Source organism: Pyrus communis, chromosome 16 (genome assembly GCF_963583255.1).
Source record: "Pyrus communis chromosome 16, drPyrComm1.1, whole genome shotgun sequence".
Lineage (NCBI taxonomy): Eukaryota > Viridiplantae > Streptophyta > Magnoliopsida > Rosales > Rosaceae > Pyrus > Pyrus communis.
The window spans coordinates 2,868,923-2,889,201 of NC_084818.1; the positions used below are offsets into that span (position 1 = coordinate 2,868,923).

Sequence of the window (20,279 nt, forward strand, 5' to 3'; positions counted from 1 at the left end):
CTCTTTTTTTCCCTTTAGGGACCCTCCCGGAACGATTTATTTATTTACAGGGGAAGGGGATCCGAGTAACGGTTCTTAGAGTTGCGCACACATCATGGACCACGGAGATGCTGACACGTTGATGAGCCTTGTTTTGTGAGTTCCGTACCTTCAGATTAGGGATCGCATGGAGATGACCACCTGCAGAGTCGTTCATTTTGATGAAAACGATTTGTACAAATAAGAACATGCCACGTAATTATCAAGAACACTCAAATCACACGCCTAACAAATTGTGACTTTTTTTTTTATTTGTTTTGTTTTGATTTGCCTTTAATAGTTTGAAGGCTTTTAGTCAAAATGGTGTACTCATATTACCTTAATTTTTAACATTTGAATCAATTGTCCATAATCAATCGGTTTTTCTGTGAAAATTTCTATTAAATAAGAACCAAAATGTCAAAAATATTTTTAGTTTAAAATACATTGAACCAAAATGATTTGACAAAAATTGAGAGTATTTTTGTCATTTTGTTCTTATATAATGAGGATTTTTCATAAAATGACCAAAATGATTGGTAGTGGACAAACTCAAAGAACGTTACATCTCACAATCTTAGAAATCATTTTAGCTAAAAAACCTATTTTGAATTGCCTTAATATTTAACAATCACACAAGGATTAATTGGTAAGAAAATAATTTGAAAATAAGAGAATTTAATCAAATCACGTGAAAAATGAGATAGAAATACGAGACAAATTAACCTATATGCCAAAATCTATCCACATCGAGTGCCAATAAAATTATCAAAATAGATAATACAATTTTCAAAGAGTCCGATACATGTGGTTTGGTCACTTAAAAAGCCAAAATTCATTTAAGGCCACTCAACTAATGTCTTTGTCTTGGTAGATTATTGTATTTGTACAATCATATATAAAGTACAAAACATAAGGAGATGTGATCATGTGACTGATAATGGTGAGTCGGACTAAAATATAAGATTAGTGGTTCAAATGAGTAGCCATCCAGCTTGTCTGGATGGCTACAACTATGAATTTTTGTTCAATATAAACAAATAAATTTGAAGTAACTTCACCCTCCTTCATATCTTATTTGCAGTAGTACTACGAAATTGTTGTACATTATTCCCACTTTCTCACCAACCGCAAGCACAACCAACCTGATAGATATAAGCCAACAATGGCCTGATCATACTTTAACAATATTCAAATATGAAATTTGCTTCTTTTAGAATAATCTTCAAGTTTAATCCATTCAACAAAACGTTGGTCCTCCAAGGACCAAGAACAACAGCTTAGGTAGATATGCTTGGTTTCAAAGCACAGTACATGGCCAAAAGCAGGGTCAAAGTTCTAGTACTTCACGTTCACTATATTACAATGCAGGCTGTTTCTCTATTGAGTAACTTAAAAGTACGATCAACATCCATATAACATATATACATGAAATGCTGAAAATGTATATATACATATAATGATCCTATATATAAAATTTATATCAGCACCTTCAAAATATCTAAACCCTAGTTCCTACCTCCCATTTGTCCCAGAGAAAATGGCTGTGTTTGCACCAAAAACAATCTTCTTCTTCTTCCTCCATGCATTACTGTTACTGCTTTCAACTAGGTTTTCACGGTCAAAAGCAGCGCTCAGTGCTGATCAGTACTATGATCAAACGTGTCCACAAGCTGAGAAAATTATATTACAAGCGGTGTATAATGCTTCCATGCATGACCCTAAAGTCCCAGCTCGTATCTTAAGGATGTTCTTCCATGATTGTTTCATAAGGGTACAGTCTCTCTCTCTCTCTCTCTCTCTCTCTCTCTCTCTCTGAGACACACACACACACACACACACTTAAATTATCCCCTATATTGCCTACATAACATCCCTTATCCTGTAGAGCTATGTGGTCATTACTTGGTCACTATACATGCAATATTATTGCACTATGTTATTCTCCTCCATGAACAGTAGAGCGGAATCCCTGTTAAGAAGCTTGTCTATATATCGTATAAATTTTTTGTAGAATTAATTTATGTTTCTTATTGGTTAGGGATGCGATGCGTCGTTGCTGCTAGACTCCACCGCAGGAAACCAAGCAGAGAAAGACGGCCCTCCCAATATCTCAGTCCGATCATTCTACGTGATTGACGATGCCAAAGCCAATCTAGAAGCCGCATGTCCACACGCAGTTTCTTGTGCTGATATCGTCGGCATTGCTGCAAGAGATGTAGTGATCATGGTATGTATGCACTTACGTTCTCACGTTGCCATACAAATGCTTAACGTATAAGAAACTGATGTACGTACCATCATTTTTGTCAGTCGGGAGGTCCGTTTTGGAATGTGCTAAAAGGGAGGAAAGACGGAAGGGTGTCGAGAGCTAATGAGACCATCAACTTACCAGCTCCAACTTTCAACGTGTCCCAATTGATTCAAAGCTTTGCTAAGAGAGGTTTAGGTGTTACAGATTTGGTTGCTCTATCTGGCGGCCACACTCTAGGGTTCTCACATTGTTCTTCATTCGAATCCCGGCTTCGGAATTTTAGTTCGGTGCACGACGTCGACCCAACCATGAACAAAGAACTTGCTCAGAAGCTAAGAACCAAATGTTCTAAGCCAAACAGGGATAGCACTGCCGGAGAGTTGTTGGACTCAACTTCCTCAACTTTTGATAACAATTACTACAAGCAATTGGTGGCAGGTAAGGGCGTGTTTGGATCGGATCAAGCGTTGTTTAGCGATTACAGGACTAGATGGATTGTTGAGTCGTTCGCCAAGGATCAAAGTGTGTTCTTCAAAGAGTTTGCAGCTTCAATGGTAAATCTCGGAAATGTTGGGGTGATTGAGGATGGTGAAGTGAGACTGAATTGCCGTGTGGTGAATTGATCGGAATAATCTGATCGCGAGAGAGTGATTGATCAAAGATTTTCCTTTTTATTGTTTACAATTTGTTCCCGATTTAAATCTCTAATGTAACTTTGATCTTGTCTTGAGAATAAAATTTATTTTCCTTATACAGTTGGTTTCTGCACACACGTTAACACGTCAACACTTTTTTTTCTTCCCTTGCACAGCCGTGTTTAATCATATCCGTTTTTTCGTATTGTTAAGTCAATTTATTTTCCGATCAAACGGCGGGTTGGCATTGTCACGAACGACGGAGTCAGTGTCGTAATGCCTTTTCGATCTGTTGACGATCCTGCCTTCTCTCTTCCCTTTCAACAACACTCATCAATCCAGAACAAATTCTCATAGTATCTACTCCCACAATTTTGAGCTGTGGAATAAAATTAACAGCTTGATATCATTGTGCCGGTTGTTAACATCCTTTCGGCCCTGGTCAGCCGTTTCAAGATCTTCGGTTTACACCAAGGACGCAAGGAGTGTCAAATACCATGCGGACTCCGGAATCTCAATGTCTTGCCCACAGGCAACCGGAGCACCAGCCATGCACCGTGAAGGCTGCTCACCCACGGTGGTCTCTTACAGCAATTATATTCGCTCTTCGGACCACAGGTATGTCAAACAATCTACTCTCTAACTTCCAAAACTTCTTCTCAACCCAACCAAGGCAGTTGTTCCTGAGTGAGTTTTTGATGCATCTGAGAAAGATTACATCGACCTTCTGTGCAAGCAAAGCTACAACACAACCACAGTAAGAAAAATTCCGGGTGACAGAAGTTTTTGTAGGACCACAAAACCCGGTAAGGCATGGACCTCAACTATCCCTCTTTTGCTCTAGCTATAGAAGATGGTCATAAGGTCAAGGGAAAATTTCATGATTTGCATATGCTGGCAAACCCAAGACAATCTACAATGTTAGGATTGATATGCCTGATGTTAAAGTGGAACCATGTGTACTTTCACTCACAGATGTTAAAGACAAGAAATCGTTGTGTGTGAAGGTCAACGGACCACACATAACTCAAGTTCTATTATATGGAGAAATGAAGATGTAGTGAGATCTCCACTAGTAATCTACAATGTGCTTCCATCTGTATTCTTTACCAATCCGATTCAGAAAACAAAGATAATCAACCCATCGGACACATATATCACCAGGCGAGAGAAGTTCTTTCCTACCTCACTAAAATAAGAATAGCAAAGAAAACTGTGCCTATGTTGCCCCACAGAAGTCTAGAAGTATGATGCTCTGGTTCTATCATCTCTTAATGTAGTAAGAAACCAGCAATAACGTTTCTTCTATAGTAAAAAAACGTACTCAGTTAAGGAAAAAAATGGTATCCCGATCCTTTATTTACATTTTTTTCCCTTTTGCTACTAGATTGTGATATGTATCAAGTGTCTACTCCAAGTAACATCTTAAGAACAAAGAAATTCAGATGAAAAATGAAGCGGTGTCACAAAGATAATACACATTTCTGTTACTATATGTTTTTGGTTGAGTAACCTTAAGAAGGTTTTCAGTTTATACACGTAACAAAACATCAAGCAAATACTACATCCGAACGAAATACATACTTGATACCCTTTGTAACATTTCGGGCTTCATGCAGCAAGCATTTGTCCCCGTGAATGTGCAGAAGAGCCATTCCTTCAGTGGGAGGCACCTACAGAATTTCACGGATTGACAGTCAATGCATAGTCCATAAAAACACTACTGCAAAACTAATTCAAGAAAGAAACAAGATTTTACATCAAGTTGAACATAAAAATGAAAGTGAATAGTAGAGAATAAAAGCAATATGGTATATGACGAAAACATAACTCACCTCTGCCACAACACTATTCCTTGAACCATAGAAAACTGTTTCTCCTCCAACCAGAGGCTCTGAGGAAGAATCCTTAAGACTGCTCGTATCACTTTTGGCTTTTGGTTTGAAACCGCCACCACTTAAGTATATTAGCAAAGTATAATGGGTGCGTTTTCCATCACCAAGATCATTACTTTCATCAATATGCCTTCCAAAGCGCTGACCAGCCTTGTACCTGAAAACACATTGCAACCGAAAATTAAGTTTCCAGGTGCACAGAACAACAAAAAACAGCACATTCTTTTGTAAAATAGAGAAGCATTTCTATGCAAACAAGTGACAGGGCGTTCTTTAACAAATCGAATCAGATAATTCTTTGCAACAATCCAATCAAATGTACCCAATTTGTAGGATCAAAAGGTTGAGTTTTCTATACATGGGGTCAGTTCACACTTCACAATTACAAAAAGTTTTCAAACTTGTTCAACAACATTAACAAAATGAACTTCACCAACCTATAGAATCTGATATTTGGGTTTAATCCAACAGCGGTCCTCCCTCGAATTTTAATGTCAGAAAACAATTTGTTAAGACCAGACTCCCATATTGTATCTGCAAGAACAGTATCATTCACAGAGATTCTATCATTGTCTCTGTACGCTTCGCCTTTCGTCGGGCCAAGACTCCCTTGGTGAACAAATCCAATAGACTCTGCAGCTTTAACGAAAGCATTTGATTCTGCAGAAGTCAGGAAATTCTGCACCTGAAAATACCTTAACTCATTCAATTAACCATTAACAGACCACCATTACACCATAATCTTCACCAAGATCAAATTTTGATCCCAATTTTAATATTTACTCAAATAATTAATTAAACCCAAAATATTGTTCATGCATCTGAGAAGAACCCATATGTCAAAAAATTTTGAATTTTTCAAAAAAAAAAAAAAATGCAAGATTTTTGAAATAAAAATGGAATGGGATTCTTACAGTAAAAAGATGGGTATCTTTGAGAGGAGTTATCTGAAGATATTTCTTTGGTTTAATGGACGGCCAATTGGACGTCTTCTCGGAATCTGCTTCTCCTCTCCGGTCTGCCATTTTCCGCTTGTTTGTTGTTCGTGTTTCAGCCATTCGATGCCCTTCTTTCGCTTTCTCGCTTCCTCCGTTTTATGGGTTTTATGGCCCATTTCCTCATGTCTAGGCCTACCGATTCCTTACTAGTTATGGGCTGAGCCATCATGTACTCTTTTGAAAAGGGAATTTTTATTGTTAAGGAATTTGCCTATTCTATTATAATGTGATGAGAAAATTATAACAATGATCTTTCAATTTTAACTCAATTAGAGTAAAGGTTTATTAACTAAAAATTTATGACTATTGATTCTTTAATTCATCAAAACGTGCAGTTATAGTTCTTTTCGTCAATTTTGTTAGAACTTTCGTCAAAATGAATCAGATGTTATGCATATGAAGTTGAATCATGAGGTTAATATGGAAAATTAAATGAGAAAAATTGCAGCAATGGTCCATTAATTTTAACCTAGTTGGAGAAATGGTCTATAAACTTTAACTCAATTGGAGTAATGATCTCTTAACTTGAAGCCAATTATAGCAACGGTCATTCCAACATAACTCATTTTTACGTAATTCTGACGGAGTTAACAAAAATGACCATAGCTGCACGTTTTGATGAGTTAAGGGACCAATGACCGTGGATTTTTAGTTAAGGGACTATTACTCCAATTGGATTTAAATTAAGGAACTATTGCTACAATTTCTCTAACATCTTATATATAAGAAATTATTATCGAGACTCTAAAATTTAATCGTGCGCTCTAACGTTTTATAATTAAAATGAAAAATACTCTTGTAAAAAATGAAAATTTTTAATGACAATTATATGGACCTAACTAATGTATTATAATCTTTTTAATACTTGCAATTTTGAGGGATGAGGTATTCAATCACAAAACATGAGACCTAAAATACAAGGGTGATTGCTAACTAAGAGCTTGTTTTGAAGTGTTTTTAAAATGATTGAAAACGATTTTGGTAAAATTGATTTTGGATTCCAAAAGTACTTTAAGTGCTTTAGAAGCATCAATTATGTGTTTATTGCAAAAAATACTTGTGTTTTCCTAAAATTCACACGAATTTTTTACTAAAAATTAGTATAAAAAATATTTTTACCACAAACGTTTTTAATCATTTGAATCTACTTTCAAATGAGTCCTTATTGAGCTACAAACACTTTTCAAGTCTTGTTCTTCTCGTAATATCTCCTTCCTTATTTTCACGTGGTTATCTAAATCATGGATTTACTAGAGAATAAGCTGGTTAATTAACCTGCACAAGTACAATGGCTGCAAATTCTACATTTTATATTATTACTTGCGCCGATGCCATTAATTGAAGGGACTTGATTGAAATCTTGCTGCAAATTGTAGAAATCTACCAGTACCTTATAATGTACACAGTTTTTTTGGTTAAACAAAGGCGCAAAGAGAACCTACAAAATAATGTCAAGAGGTTCAGGGACTTCATAAATATTAGATAATGATAATTGCTTATAAAAATATTGAGCTTGTTAGAGAGACTCAGGTTGGGCAATGGATCAGCAATAAAACTCATCTCACTATAGATTTGTCGAATATTACATTCACAATCAGGCTGTAACATCAGACGACAATACTAAATCACTTCATTAAGATACTGTGGACTATTTTTCTTCCTCTTTATTCTTTCCTTTTCCACCAATATGGCAAAGAAAGCCGCCTTTCCATATGCCTTTTGAATATATAACTACGAATAAAAGTGCTCTTCATCTTAAATAATGTAAAATCCATCTTCTTTTTTTTTTTTTTTTTTTGGTTATATGGAGAATCGATGATGAGTTTTTCATCGTCCGAAGTCACTATGAGAAGTGATTTTTAAGTATTTGCATTGAATAAATTATGAAAGATAGAAAACTAATAAAAATGACGTCACAAACTTTTTTTATACGAAAACACCTAATAGATTTTATCGCAAATAAGTTTGAAGTCTATTTGCCATAAAGTCTATTAAATGTTTTTATAGTAAAAAAAAAAAAAAAAAAAAATTAACGAAAAACTTCTGGTACTGTTCACTTTAACAAAAAACTACATTTTTACACTAAAAAGACAATCCTGATACTATTCATTTTATCCTTTATTTTGTCCTTATTGTTAAAACTCAAAGTTTTAAACCCATTTTCATTAGTTTTCCTTAAAATAAACCTATGTAAAATGCATTTTATCGCAAATAAATTTGAAGTCTATTTGCCATAAAGTCTATTAGGTGTTTTTATAGTTAAAATAAACCTATGTAAAATGCAGTTCACTCCCAAGTATCCTATTTTATTTTTAGGGTAAAGTACAAAAAATTACCTCAACTATTGGTGTCACGACATTTTCATACCTCATCTTTTAAAATTGACAATGTCATACCTCATCTTACGAATTTGTGCAAATGTTATACCTTCTGTTAGCTTGGTGCGAATTTATCAGTTAAATGCTAACATGGCTTGATTCAGGGCCCATTTTCTATTAAAAAATTTAATAAAATATTATTAAAAACTAAAAAAAAATTCATTTAATCGTTTTTAAATATTAAAAAAAAAGAAAAAAAAACAAAAAACAAAACCTTTCGTCCCTTTCCCCCTCCCCCCATCTACCTACTGCAACCCAGAAAACAAAAGAAGAAGGAAAAAAAAAAAAAAAAAAACTTCATCCCTTCCCCCCTCCCCCCCCCCCCCCCCACGTTCTTCTCTCTTCTCCCCCATCACCCCCTCACCCCCACCCCCACCCGAGCACTTACTTGGAGCCCAGAAAAATAAAATAAAATCCTAGTTCGTCTTCCCCTCGCATCCACCCTCCGCACCCATTCTTGCACCCACCCAACCTCGCACCCACCCTTCGCGAAATCGGCCTAGCGAATAGGATCTGAGTTTTTTTTTTTTTTTTCTTCCTCCTTCTTCTTCTTCTTCTTCTTCTTCGGGGGGTTGGGGGTTGATGGGTTTTCAAATTTTTTTTTATTTGTTTTTGGTTGAAGATTAAGTAGGAAGAAGATGAAGATGTGGGGGAGAGAGAGAATGGGGGAGGGGGTGGAAGGGACGAAAGGTTTTAATTTTTTTTTTTTAACTTTTCTTTATTATTTTTAAATGTTTTTTTTAGTTTTTATTAATTTTTTAATAAAAAGTGGGGTCTAGATCAAGCCACATCAGCATTTAACTGACAAATTAACGGCAGACTAACGAAAAGTATAACATTGACACAAATTCGTAAGATGAGGTATGACATTGTGAATTTTAAAAGATGAGGTATGAAAGTGTTGTGACACCAATAGTTGAGGTAGTTTTTTGTACTTTACCTTTATTTTTATTTTATAATCTAGAGACCTGATTGACCATGCTACATAGACGAGACAATGGTTTTAGCCAATGGTTCTTTTTGGATCTCAGCCATCTCCAACCGAAGGGTCCAGAACGACAGAGGACCGAAAATAGCCCGAAAACCGTCTCCAACCGAGCGCTAGGCTAGAGGGCTCGTGGGTTCCACGGAATCTAAAAGGGCCAAAGGGTTGACCATAAATTCCAGCAATCCTGTCGGATATAACCGATAGGAATGCTTAAACAAAAATTTGAATCCAACGACTAGCTGACACCAGTTACCGTTGGATTCAAATTTTTAAGCCTTTTTTTTTTGTTTTTTGGGCCTTTTTTAAAAAAAAAAAAATTCCTATAAATACCTAATCCATTTATTCACCATTCCTCACAAAATTTTCACCATTCCTACGCCATTTCAATTCTCATATTTTCTTTCCTCTTTCAAAAATCTATCCTTCAATTTTTTTCAATAATTTTCAATTTTAAATTTAAATAATAAATTATGTTTGGCCCTATGACCCTTTAACTCTCGGTTTGAGACGATTTTTTGTAGTCCTAAATGATGGGGGGACGGGGGACCAAATAGGGCCAGGTAACTTGGCCTTGAAGCTTCAGCGTGGGCAGCCCAAGGGAGAATGGATGCCCAATCTCTGGGCCTCTGAGGAATTGCTAGCCCAAGAGCACGAGTGGATGTGACACACGAGCTGACGTCATTTTAGCATCAGCCCAATTTTATATTTTTTTCTGTCAGACACGTGCGCCTCACCCGCGCATAGGGGCACGTCAGCCAACAACTTTTCAGCGTATGGGGCCCGCGTCACAGTCTACCGATGTTACCGTTGGGAAGCCACGTGGCTTCCCACGGTCCGTTCAATCTCAATGACTTTTTAAATTAGACCGTCCGATTTGCAACAGTAATAAAAAAAAAAAAATGTTATTTAATATCAACCGTTGGATCTGATATCAACGGTTGATATTATTCTGCTTTATAAATAAATAAATAAAAAAGAATTTTTTTTTAAATTAAGAAAAGTTACCTTTGTGACACGTAGCACAATCTGGAGTGTTGGAATTCAATTTTTTTTAAATCCAACGGTAGAGATTAATTAGTTCAATAAAAAATTGAAAAAAATTGCAAAAAATCTGAAATTTTTTTTAAAAAAATTGTTTTTACTTTCCTATAAATACCTTCTCATTATCATCTACCTTGCACCACAATTTCATATTTTCTCAACTAATTTCAATCAAATTCCTATATTTCTCTCAAAGTTTCAATCCAAAATTTTTTCAACAAAATGACTACTGATGCAGATACGAATTGGACGCTTTTTGAAGATATTGCATTGTGTACTAACTGGGTTGAAGTTACTCATAGTTCGCTTACGGGTAATGAGATGCAGTTGCAAGAAATGTGGAGTCTTATTCATACCAATTATCTTGATAAAATGGGTGGAAAAAGAACCAAAGAATCGATATCCAGTCGTTGGAAATTACTTAGCCAATCGTTTAGTACATGGAGAGACGCCTTGGCACAAGCCAATAATAATATTCTAAGTGGGCAAAATAACACGGATAAGGTAACAATATATTATTTATTTGTTACCTACTTTCATTATAATTATTTGTTTGTATTGTTTATTTGTTACCTACTTTCATTATAATTATTTGTTTGTATTATTTATTTGTTAACTACTTTCATTATAATTATTTGTTTGTATTATTTATTTGTCAACTACTTTCATTATAATTATTTGTTTGTATTATTTATTTGTTACCCACTTTCATTATAATTATTTGTTTGTATTATTTATTTGTCAACTACTTTCATTATAATTATTTGTTTGTATTATTTATTTGTTAACTACTTTCATTATAATTATTTGTTTGTATTATTTATTTATTACCTACTTTCATTATAATTATTTCTTATCCCGCATTGTGTAGCAACTTCAAGCACAAGCTTGGTATGGTGCCAAAACCAAAACCAAAAATAAATCATTCAACCGATGGGAATGTTGGAATATTATCAAAGATTATCCTAAATTCAAAGTTGTGCATGTCGGTGCAGAAGTTTTCATGAACAACACTCCTCTACACTCTACACCTGATCATGGCTCGCATGTTCATGAAGATGAAGCAGAAGAAGTGCCCGAAACGCCCCCTGAACAAGCGTCGGGATCGACTCGTTATTCAATTAGGCATGAAAGTAAGAAGGCTTCAAAGAGAAAAGGGAGTACTTCGAAGAATGATTATGCAAAGTATATGGAACAACTTTCTCGCCAAGATGAATTGACTTTGGCGCGGGAAATGACGAAATTTGAGTCTGACAAGGCTAGAGAGGAGGCAAATGCTGCAGGCTATTGAGAGAGCATTTCAAGCTAATGAGAGATAAAGATAACTACTTAGGCAAGAAAGGGAACATGTTAGAGAAGTAAGAATGGCTCAACGAGATCGTGATATTATGAACACGCCTTTAGAAGGGAAGTCTCCAAATTCTAAATATTTTTGGAAGTCGGAGAAAGCGGATATGGTGCAAATGAGGCGTGCAAGAAAAGCGAGAGCAAGAGAAGATGGGCCTAGCACGACAAGAGAAGATGATCCTAGCACCACAAATTGGTTAAGTGATGATGAATAAAGTACTTTTTGTAATCAGAACCCATAATTTTCTAATTACTTTGGGTTGTAATTTCTTATTTATTGAATAGAGTACTTTATGTTGTTTCCAATTTATTTATTTTAGTATTTTATTTAATTTGGTAATTTATTTTTACTAAGAGAATCTTTATTCAAAAGACATTTAAACACACAAAATAAAATCATAAACATACCAAATAACAAAAAACTCACTAAATGAACTAAAAGAAACACACCAAATAAAATTAAATAAACACACCAAAAGAAAAACAAACACACTAAATGAACTTAAGTATCTTGAGCTTGTTTCAATTCCCACTAGTGCTCTATCAAATCAATTTGCTGGGCATTGTGCATATATGACCTTTGAAGTGTAGTATATCGTTGAATGATCAATTCATTGGAACATTCATCCTTTTATAATGGCTCATGTTGCACGGGTTCTTCAGTGGCATCATGAGCACAATATATACGTGTTTTTAAATTGTTCATCGTGTCTGGCTCATATTCATCAACGGCATCATAATCGTACTCGTCTTCCACAATCATGTTGTGAAAAATGATGCACATCATCATGATGGATCGAAGCGACTTTACATCAAACAATCTGGCAGCACCCCTGACGATCGCCCAATGAGCTTGGAGGATACTAAAACAACGCTTCACATCCTTCCTGCACCCCTATTGACAGCTTGCAAAGTATTTTTCCTTTGCACTTCGCATACGTGACACTGTTTTGACAAATGTTGACCACCTTGGGTGAATGTCGTCTGCTAGGTAGTATGGCCCATCGTATATACATCCGTTGACGTAGTACGTGACTTTTGGTCCCTTTCCCTACAGGACATCATTGAACATTGGGGATTGGGCAAGGACATTGAGGTCATTTTGAGCTCCCAAAACCCCGAAAAAGGCGTGTCAAATCCATGTATCAAAAGATGTCACCGCCTCCAAAATGATATTTTTTGCTCATTTTCTTTCCTTAAAAGCGCCTTGCCATGCACTTGGACAATTTTTCCACATCCAGTGCATACAATCGGTGCTTTCAATCATCCCAGGAAAACCTCGTATCTCGCCCTTCTTCAGAAGCCTTTGCAAGTCCATGTCAGTAGGTTTCCGGAGGTACTCCGCAGTGTAGATAGAATCAATTACTCTGCAAAACCTCATCAGGGGCTCAAGAATGGTTGATTTCCTCATCCTCGTTATCTCATCCACTTGGTCTGCAAATGCTCCATATGCAAGCATCCGCAAGTCAACAGTAATTTTTTGCTCTGGAATGAGACCCATAGCACCAAAAGCATCATTCTTTTTCACAAAGTAAGAATCATGGTTGCAAACAACAATCATGATTTTGTTGAACAAATGTCGTTCCATTCTAAAACGACGTCTAAAGTACGTATCAGGGAATGCACTATTACAGACAAAATAATCGTCCAAAAGTTCCGTACCTCGTTGTTGCCTACTTCTATCAAGGTTTTCGGAATGGTTGGGCCTGCAGATTTGATCCACAGCTTGGATGACTCGACGGGAATGTGAGTTTCTTGCCATTCTTTATTCGTCATCTCTCATTTTACACTCCTCATAATCTTCCCTCTCATTTTGGGCCACCTGGAGATTGAACATTCCTTTTAATTGGTTAAACAATTCTTCTTCTTACTGATTGATTTCCCACATCATCCTTGAGGAAGAAGAAGACATTGTAAGAAAGAAGCAGAAACTATGAATAATGATAGAGATCTTGAGAAAATTGATGTGAGATTTGTGAGGATGTATGGTGGATTATATAGAGGATTCAGAAATGATTAGGTTGTAGATAATGCCCCGTGGCATGCTGTCATTTGTTAAAAATCTGATGGAAATTTATCCTCAAAGATTGTAAACAGATTATGACACGTGGTGCGACGTGATTGGTTAATAATCTTATAGGAAATCTATCACCAATAATTGTATTTTTGGATAATGACACATGACGTAACGAGTACGATTAAAAATCTTATCGGAAATCCATTACCAATAATTGTCTTTTCGGATTTTATGACAAGTGGCGCAACGAGAACGATTAAAAATCTTATCCGAAATTACAAATAAAATTATTTTGTATTATTTTATAACTTTTCGGATGATGACATGTGGCACAACGAGAATGATTAAAAATCTTATCCGAAATTACAAATAAAATTATTTTGTATTATTTTATAAATAAAAAAAATACTAATATTTTATTGCCTATTGTCAGGGCTATTGAAGTGCAACGATGGAGATGCAAAAGAATATGACCGTTCATTAAGAGCAATTACTGTTTACTGAATGGATAGCATAGTGTATTGCTTAGGGGAATGGTTCTCACTCTGAAACTGCTTTAAAACCCTAACTAGGAAACGTAAGGAAAATAAGTTTGGACTCGGCACTCAAGGCTGGCACGTGACACGGTCATATCTTGGAAAAAATGACGACGGTCTGCAGACATCAGACTATGCGGTGGCCTGTTTCTATTGGTTCATCCGCAAGTAATTGTACGATGATTACCTCAACATATTAAAAGAATTTATAAAGATTCCACTCTCTCTTCTCTTTCTTTGAGAGAAGAAATAAGGTTATGGAATCATTTAATTACTCTTTTATTTCTTATTGCGAGAATGAGAATTCATAGCAGATGAAAACACACTGATGTAATATAAGGTCGCTCTTTTTAGTTAGTTAAGTTTTATTTTAATAAAAGTCACAATTAAATGAGAAATGAAAAGACAATTTTGATTCATTTGTATTTCTATATCAATTTATAAAGGTTTATGTTCCCTTCAAATTGTGTAACAGGAAAAGAAATTATTTTATTTTGCAGAAGTTAAAATAAATTTTAAAGAATTCATGAAAGAAGTTTGTACAAATCCACATAATTTACCAAAATTCATGTAGAGTTGTAGAGCATTCCAACCTTTTAAAGCCGGTCGTTTAAAACAATTTCGTAAAAATTTTATGAGGTTCAAATTGATTGTACTCTTAATTTTACGAAATAAGAGAAGAAATTAGGTGAATCATTTAATTACTCTTTTATGTTTTACTACAAGTATGAGAATTTAAATTTGAGTGCAGACGAAAGAACACTGTTAAAGTAACTTGGCTACACTTATATCGGCTATTTCATTTTTTATTTGCTATAATTGAGAACTCTATAATTACAATTATGCTTTTTACTTTTTATTTTTTGTGGGCAGGAAGTTTGGACAGAAAGACAAGGGGAATAATAGAAGTAGCTATCGATCAATATGGAAGGAAAATGGTTGTGTGGCCTGAGAATAAAGCGAAGAAAGAGTTTGGACACAATCATATAAAAAATTCCTTCTTTGCGTTTCCTGCACTGTGAATATTATTTTTAGGGTTTCTGATCAATTTTCCATAACTGTATCCTTCAGATCCAATACCGTTGTGTCCTTGTTGCTTTTTTGGGGTTGTATTTCTGTGTTCTTTTGGTAATTAACACTTATGGGGCCTCTGGGTTCTATTTTTAGAAACTCAATTTATCATGTTTTTGGGAATTTTTTTTGTATATATCCTTTTGGGGTTCATCTATAATTTGCTTTTTCTTCAGAACTTCTTTGGGGTTTTCGAAGTTGACTATCTCCTGGGTTTTCTTCGTTGTCACCGGACGTTCTTCACAAATCTGACTTTTTTTCTAGTGTTAGAGTACTACTTCAAATCTTCCTGGGTGCAGGTTGTAAATCTTTGTCTCAGTACTGCTTCTGAAAAACCCTTCTATAGATAGCTATTTGAGCTATATATGTTTCTTACCTTTACCAATTTTATAAGATTTTTGCTTTTTTTATTTTTTATTTTTTTATTTTGCAATTAACGATGGTGGTGAATGATGAATTAGGCAAAGCTACGACATGGTGAGAGGGAAGATTGAGATGAAAAGAATTGAGAATGCCGCAAGCCGGCAAGTGACCTTCTCCAAACGTCGAAACGGCTTGTTAAAGAAAGCTTATGAACTTTCGGTTCTTTGCGATGCAGAAGTTGCAGTCATCATCTTCTCCCAGAAAGACAAGCTCTATGAGTTCTGCAGCTCTGAGTACGTATTCTTTAATTTCTATAAATTCTTGAAACCCCATCTTTCTTTTGTTCTGTATGCTTGATTTCATTAAATGAAACAACAAGGTATGGGGTACTTGTGATGCTTGGTGCCTGGTGCTAATGCTAGGGTGTACTATATATGATGTAAAAATACAATACGGATTTCGAGCTTTCTATTAGTTCTAGTCATAATCAGTACTTGACAACCTATATATATTTATGTTTAATTTGTACCATACATCTTACTCATGATGTTTACCCTTGTAATTATAATCATATCAATTCAGATATATATTTAGTACACTGTGTATTTGTTCAACTACATCCCAGCCAGATTTGTGTACTCAAAGTTTTAACTTTTACAAAATAATTTTGGCCTCTTGTTTTGCTTTTTCTACTTAAATGAAGTTCACTAGACGTATCCTATACCCCACTGACCAATTTTACTTCAACTCACCAGCTCTAGTTATCATCCGTCGTATCTATTTCCTTGCGATTAGCATATATTTAACGTGAACGGGACATCAGCAGCCGGTTTGAGTTTGAAACGGGAGCAACCAAGCTGTATTAAACTGACCTGAAATGAATTCTAACATTAAAAACTCATCCACATACAATGGATCGAGTTGTACTTTAATTATAATTTGTGAATGATTACAGTTATATGATCAACACAAGTTCATTGATATTAGCCTACTCCTTTTGCAATTTACAGGTGTGTAGGTCTAAATGCTGGCTGGCTTTTTTGTTAACTATGGTGCATTCTGTACTGTGCAACAATTTATGTAGATTTTGTCCACTAAATTGAATGAGATTTCAGAAAACTTGAATCATTGCAAAATGTCATCTATATCATATTGTTAAGAGATACTAGGATGAATAGAGTACAATGATTTCATCATTATCTGATATTTTGGACTTTATTTTTCTGGATGCTTCAGCATGCGAGAGACTCTAACACGATACCGTAAATATGCAAAAGATCATGAGCAAACTAACAAGGTTGAAGTGGAACAACATGTGCAGGTTAGAAGCTCTATCTTGGATTTTGAAAATCCAATCTTTTAGATTTCAGATTTTGTAAGGAAACTTAAAAAATCTTGATGTGATGAATTTAGTCTTTGGCCATAATCTTCAAAATGATGGAAGATAGTATGCAAATGCATGTTGTCCAAAGTATAGACTTCATTGCATTTAGAGTAGTCTTACTGATATAACTATATTAGGGAAGAAAAAAACAACTTTTAGCTTTCTCTTTAAGGCTATGACCTCTTTTAGCTTATTTGTTTTAGCATCCTTTAATTTATAGAGAAGAAGGTAGTACTTTACATCAAATCTTGGTGGAAAGAAGATCAATTTATACATGACTTAATAAAGAACGAGAACTATAGCATTTTACTCAATCATTTCTTTTGAAGTGAACTGGTTGAGTATATATGAACAAGATTTATTTCTTTTTCATTACGAAATGTAAAATTAATCTGTTAAATTTAGGCCTGTTGAACAAATTGCAAGTATTTTAGTTGCTTCCGGTGGCTTGGTGGGAGTATGCAACAACGCCTTCCACCAGGGAAGTAAAGGGTTCAGAAATTGGATAAATTACATGCCTTCTGGAGGTATAGTTGTTAACTTTTTGGGATATACATACATATGTATATGTGTGTGCACGCGAAAAATTAATTGGGAAGTTTTTGATAGATTTTCTTCATATCAGCTGAGATTGAAAATTCGTTTTTACTGGTGTGCTGGAGGTACATGGTGAGTAATAAGCACCACTCCTTGCTTAGTTGCATGCTCAAATGGCGAACTCGTTTTTGCCATACATAACTTGAGTAGGAGCCTAGGAGGCATTTCTGGGTGCTTTATGGTTCTCTGGGAATCTCTTGTATTGCCAAAGGTGGGCATGGGAAAGAGGGTTATTGTGGTTTATGTGGGGACAGAAGCACCAAGCCTTTGAGGGATCTACTAGCCTAATCAGTTAACATTCCTGGGAAGTGTTTTTGAGATCACTTGCTGGGATGGTTCTTGTTCGTCCTACTTGGTTTTGCTATGCACCTTTCTTAACAATATTTATAGAAGATAATCAAGAACTAGTTGTTAGGAACTCCACACCTCAACAGTGAACCAGCAAATTTGAGTTTCATTCTAATAAATAAAAATCAAACAAGCATAGTAAGTTGGAAATTTTTAGTTTAACAAGAGTGAGTCCAATTGTTAAAGTGTCATGTATAGCTCTCATGAGTTTGATTCATATAATAGTGGGCTAACCATTTTGAGAGAGAAAGGAGAACAACCAATAATGAAGTGAAGGAAAAGAAAACGCATTTGAGTTTCACGATTAATAGATGGGACTCACATTCATCAAACTCACATCAATCCAAAAATAATGTTACATAGTTCGAACTACAGGGATCTAACTTATCTAAACTACTATGAAAACCCCAACTTTGCTTTATAGTTATCTTCTAGCTATGTGAAAATCATTACCATGCACACGCAATTGTGTCTGTATGTTAAGTACCATAAGATTTTAATTGCTGGCAAGATTTTTTGAATTTGTTCGGAGTAGGATTCTCTCACATCCAAATTCATTCCCCTCCTTTTCTCTCCACTCTCACTTTCCACGTTGTCTTTCTCTCTTTATAAAGAAGTCAACACAAGATGTTGGCATGGTTTAATCCTGACCGTTCAAATAATAGGGGACTGGAGATGAAGGAAATTTGAAGGGGAGATAATCCTTCTCCCATATGTTCATCATCTCTAATTTACTACATTGACACATGCTCGTCAAATGAAAATGGGTGAAAGATAAGAGAAGTTAGGGAGAGGGCCGCTGATGGTATGATGTTTGTTTTTCGGACAATTTTGTTAGAGATGTGATTTCCGCACGCCCTTTTAACTTTCTGCTTTCATCTTTTGTTAAATCTAACCTCATATGAGACAACTTTTAACTGAGAAAACTAATTAATCTGCATGCATGCAGCACTTGAAGCATGAATCAGCTATTATGGCCAAGAAGATAGAGATCCTAGAAGCTACTCAAAGGTTTATGGCTTAGTTTGATCATCTTCTCCCACATTTTTTCACTCAACTGACATTTCAGGTTTTCCTAAACTCTGAAATTTGTATGTCTTAGGAAGCTTTTGGGAAATGATTTGGATTCTTGCCTTGTTGAAGAACTCCAAGAGATAAGTAGCCAGCTTGAACGAAGTTTACGTAGCATAAGAGAGAGAAAGGTACTTATGTACATGTATTTCAGCTGATGGTCACAAGTCCATTTTCCTCCCAACTCGTATCAGTTAAATGGATTTTTTTTTTCTATTGGAATTTAACTAACTTGAAATGACTCCAGGAACAATTATTCATGGAGCAGATGGAACAACTAAAGGCAAAGGTATTTATTTATTTGCTAAAATGATCATAAAATCAAATCGTAATTGCTAAATTGATCATAATCAAATATTGACAGCATATAATCGAATATCGACAACACAATGGTCAAATATTGATGACGTAATGGTCAAATATCAATGGCAAGCTTGAAATTGATCATTTCACCAATTGAGATTTGAAAAATGATCAATTGCGGCCAATTTATCTTTAAATTTTAGTGCTACAAAACCAATTCATTGGAATTTTTACAGATATATGTCCAACTGCTTCACTAGTTCCAAGTTCTAACACCATCTTTCTCTCTTCTAAAATCAGGAGACTCTCCTCTTACAAGAGAATGCAAAATTACGTGAACAGGTAAACTAGTCCGGTTGAACTCTTTTGCCATTATTTGTTTACCAACAACTACGTACTGTGAATGAGGTTTGAGGTGATGTTATATCATGACAAGAATCTTAAACCGATCATTGTGAATTTTTCTAGTCTTTCTTTCTTATCTTGTTTATTTATCTGCACTATGATGATATGCTCAGAGTGGTGCAAAGCTGTGGATGGAGCATTCAGCTCAAGAAAAAAGAGCTTCTACTTCTTTAAGCTATGAAAAAGCAGGAGTTTCTGCTTCTGTAAACTACAGGAGCCAAGGTAGCATGAGTTCTGAGGTGGAGACCGAATTGTTCATTGGACCGCCAATAATGCGCGCTGTTGGTGCATCACAGCCTAGGTCAACATACATCAGATAAATAACAATGTTTGTCACTCATCTCTAAAGAAAATGCCATAACAATTAAAATAAACAACCAAAAAAAAAAGCGATGGATGGTAGGCCGTGCTCTCAGATTAATAATACTAATAAGGTCAAACAATAAAAGATCAAAGAAGTTATAATTTCCTGACTTTTGAGCCTGTTGTATAATTTTATGTATATGTTAGCCCCACTTTATTTGCTATCAATGTATGAGTAATGGTTGGGGAGAGTAAGTGTGTGATGTAGGAGAACTAGCGGAACATATTATGGAGCAACTCGAGGGTGTAAGTCAACGAATTGGTTTA

General features: G+C 35.3%; 3 protein-coding genes across 4 annotated transcripts; 2 read left to right on the forward strand and 1 right to left on the reverse strand.

Moving 5' to 3' along the window:
- The first annotated feature begins 1,474 nt into the window (after window positions 1–1,474).
- On the forward strand, window positions 1,475–2,948 carry LOC137719518 (peroxidase 66-like). The gene is made up of 3 exons (XM_068458563.1): window positions 1,475–1,792; window positions 2,060–2,248; window positions 2,332–2,948. Exons 1-3 carry the CDS (start codon window positions 1,478–1,480, stop codon window positions 2,893–2,895), a joined length of 1,068 nt encoding a protein of 355 aa, XP_068314664.1. The 5' UTR covers window positions 1,475–1,477; the 3' UTR covers window positions 2,896–2,948.
- Window positions 2,949–4,368: 1,420 nt separating this feature from the next.
- On the reverse strand, window positions 4,369–5,876 carry LOC137721337 (uncharacterized). Its single transcript, XM_068460437.1, has 4 exons — window positions 5,717–5,876; window positions 5,240–5,487; window positions 4,743–4,959; window positions 4,369–4,580 (listed from the first exon to the last, which is right to left on the reverse strand). Exons 1-4 carry the CDS (start codon window positions 5,858–5,860, stop codon window positions 4,458–4,460), a joined length of 732 nt encoding a protein of 243 aa, XP_068316538.1. The 5' UTR covers window positions 5,861–5,876; the 3' UTR covers window positions 4,369–4,457.
- A 9,132-nt stretch (window positions 5,877–15,008) lies between these two features.
- Window positions 15,009–20,038, forward strand: LOC137721347 (MADS-box protein AGL42-like). Of its 2 annotated transcripts, none has more exons than XM_068460444.1 (8): window positions 15,009–15,496; window positions 15,640–15,834; window positions 16,778–16,862; window positions 18,820–18,881; window positions 18,973–19,072; window positions 19,189–19,230; window positions 19,545–19,586; window positions 19,763–20,038. In XM_068460444.1, the coding sequence occupies exons 2-8, from the start codon at window positions 15,653–15,655 to the stop codon at window positions 19,967–19,969; spliced, it is 720 nt and encodes a 239-aa protein (XP_068316545.1). In that variant the 5' UTR covers window positions 15,009–15,496; window positions 15,640–15,652; the 3' UTR covers window positions 19,970–20,038. The 2 variants fall into 2 exon arrangements, with proteins under 2 accessions (XP_068316545.1, XP_068316546.1); XM_068460445.1 differs by having other exon boundaries at window positions 15,009–15,477.
- Window positions 20,039–20,279: the final 241 nt, after the last annotated feature.

Coding starts and splice junctions, on each gene's coding strand:
- LOC137721337 (XM_068460437.1), bottom strand. CDS start 5,860: ATGGCTGAAACACGAACAACAAACAAGCGGAAAATGGCAGACCGGAGA. Junction 4,960..5,239: donor CCAAATATCAGATTCTATAG/GTTGGTGAAGTT, acceptor ATGTGTTTTCAG/GTACAAGGCTGGTCAGCGCT. Junction 4,581..4,742: donor GGAATAGTGTTGTGGCAGAG/GTGAGTTATGTT, acceptor GAAATTCTGTAG/GTGCCTCCCACTGAAGGAAT.
- LOC137719518 (XM_068458563.1), top strand. CDS start 1,478: ATGATCCTATATATAAAATTTATATCAGCACCTTCAAAATATCTAAAC. Junction 1,793..2,059: donor TCCATGATTGTTTCATAAGG/GTACAGTCTCTC, acceptor CTTATTGGTTAG/GGATGCGATGCGTCGTTGCT. Junction 2,249..2,331: donor CAAGAGATGTAGTGATCATG/GTATGTATGCAC, acceptor CATTTTTGTCAG/TCGGGAGGTCCGTTTTGGAA.
- LOC137721347 (XM_068460444.1), top strand. CDS start 15,653: ATGGTGAGAGGGAAGATTGAGATGAAAAGAATTGAGAATGCCGCAAGC. Junction 15,835..16,777: donor TATGAGTTCTGCAGCTCTGA/GTACGTATTCTT, acceptor TGGATGCTTCAG/CATGCGAGAGACTCTAACAC. Junction 19,231..19,544: donor TGGAACAACTAAAGGCAAAG/GTATTTATTTAT, acceptor TTCTAAAATCAG/GAGACTCTCCTCTTACAAGA.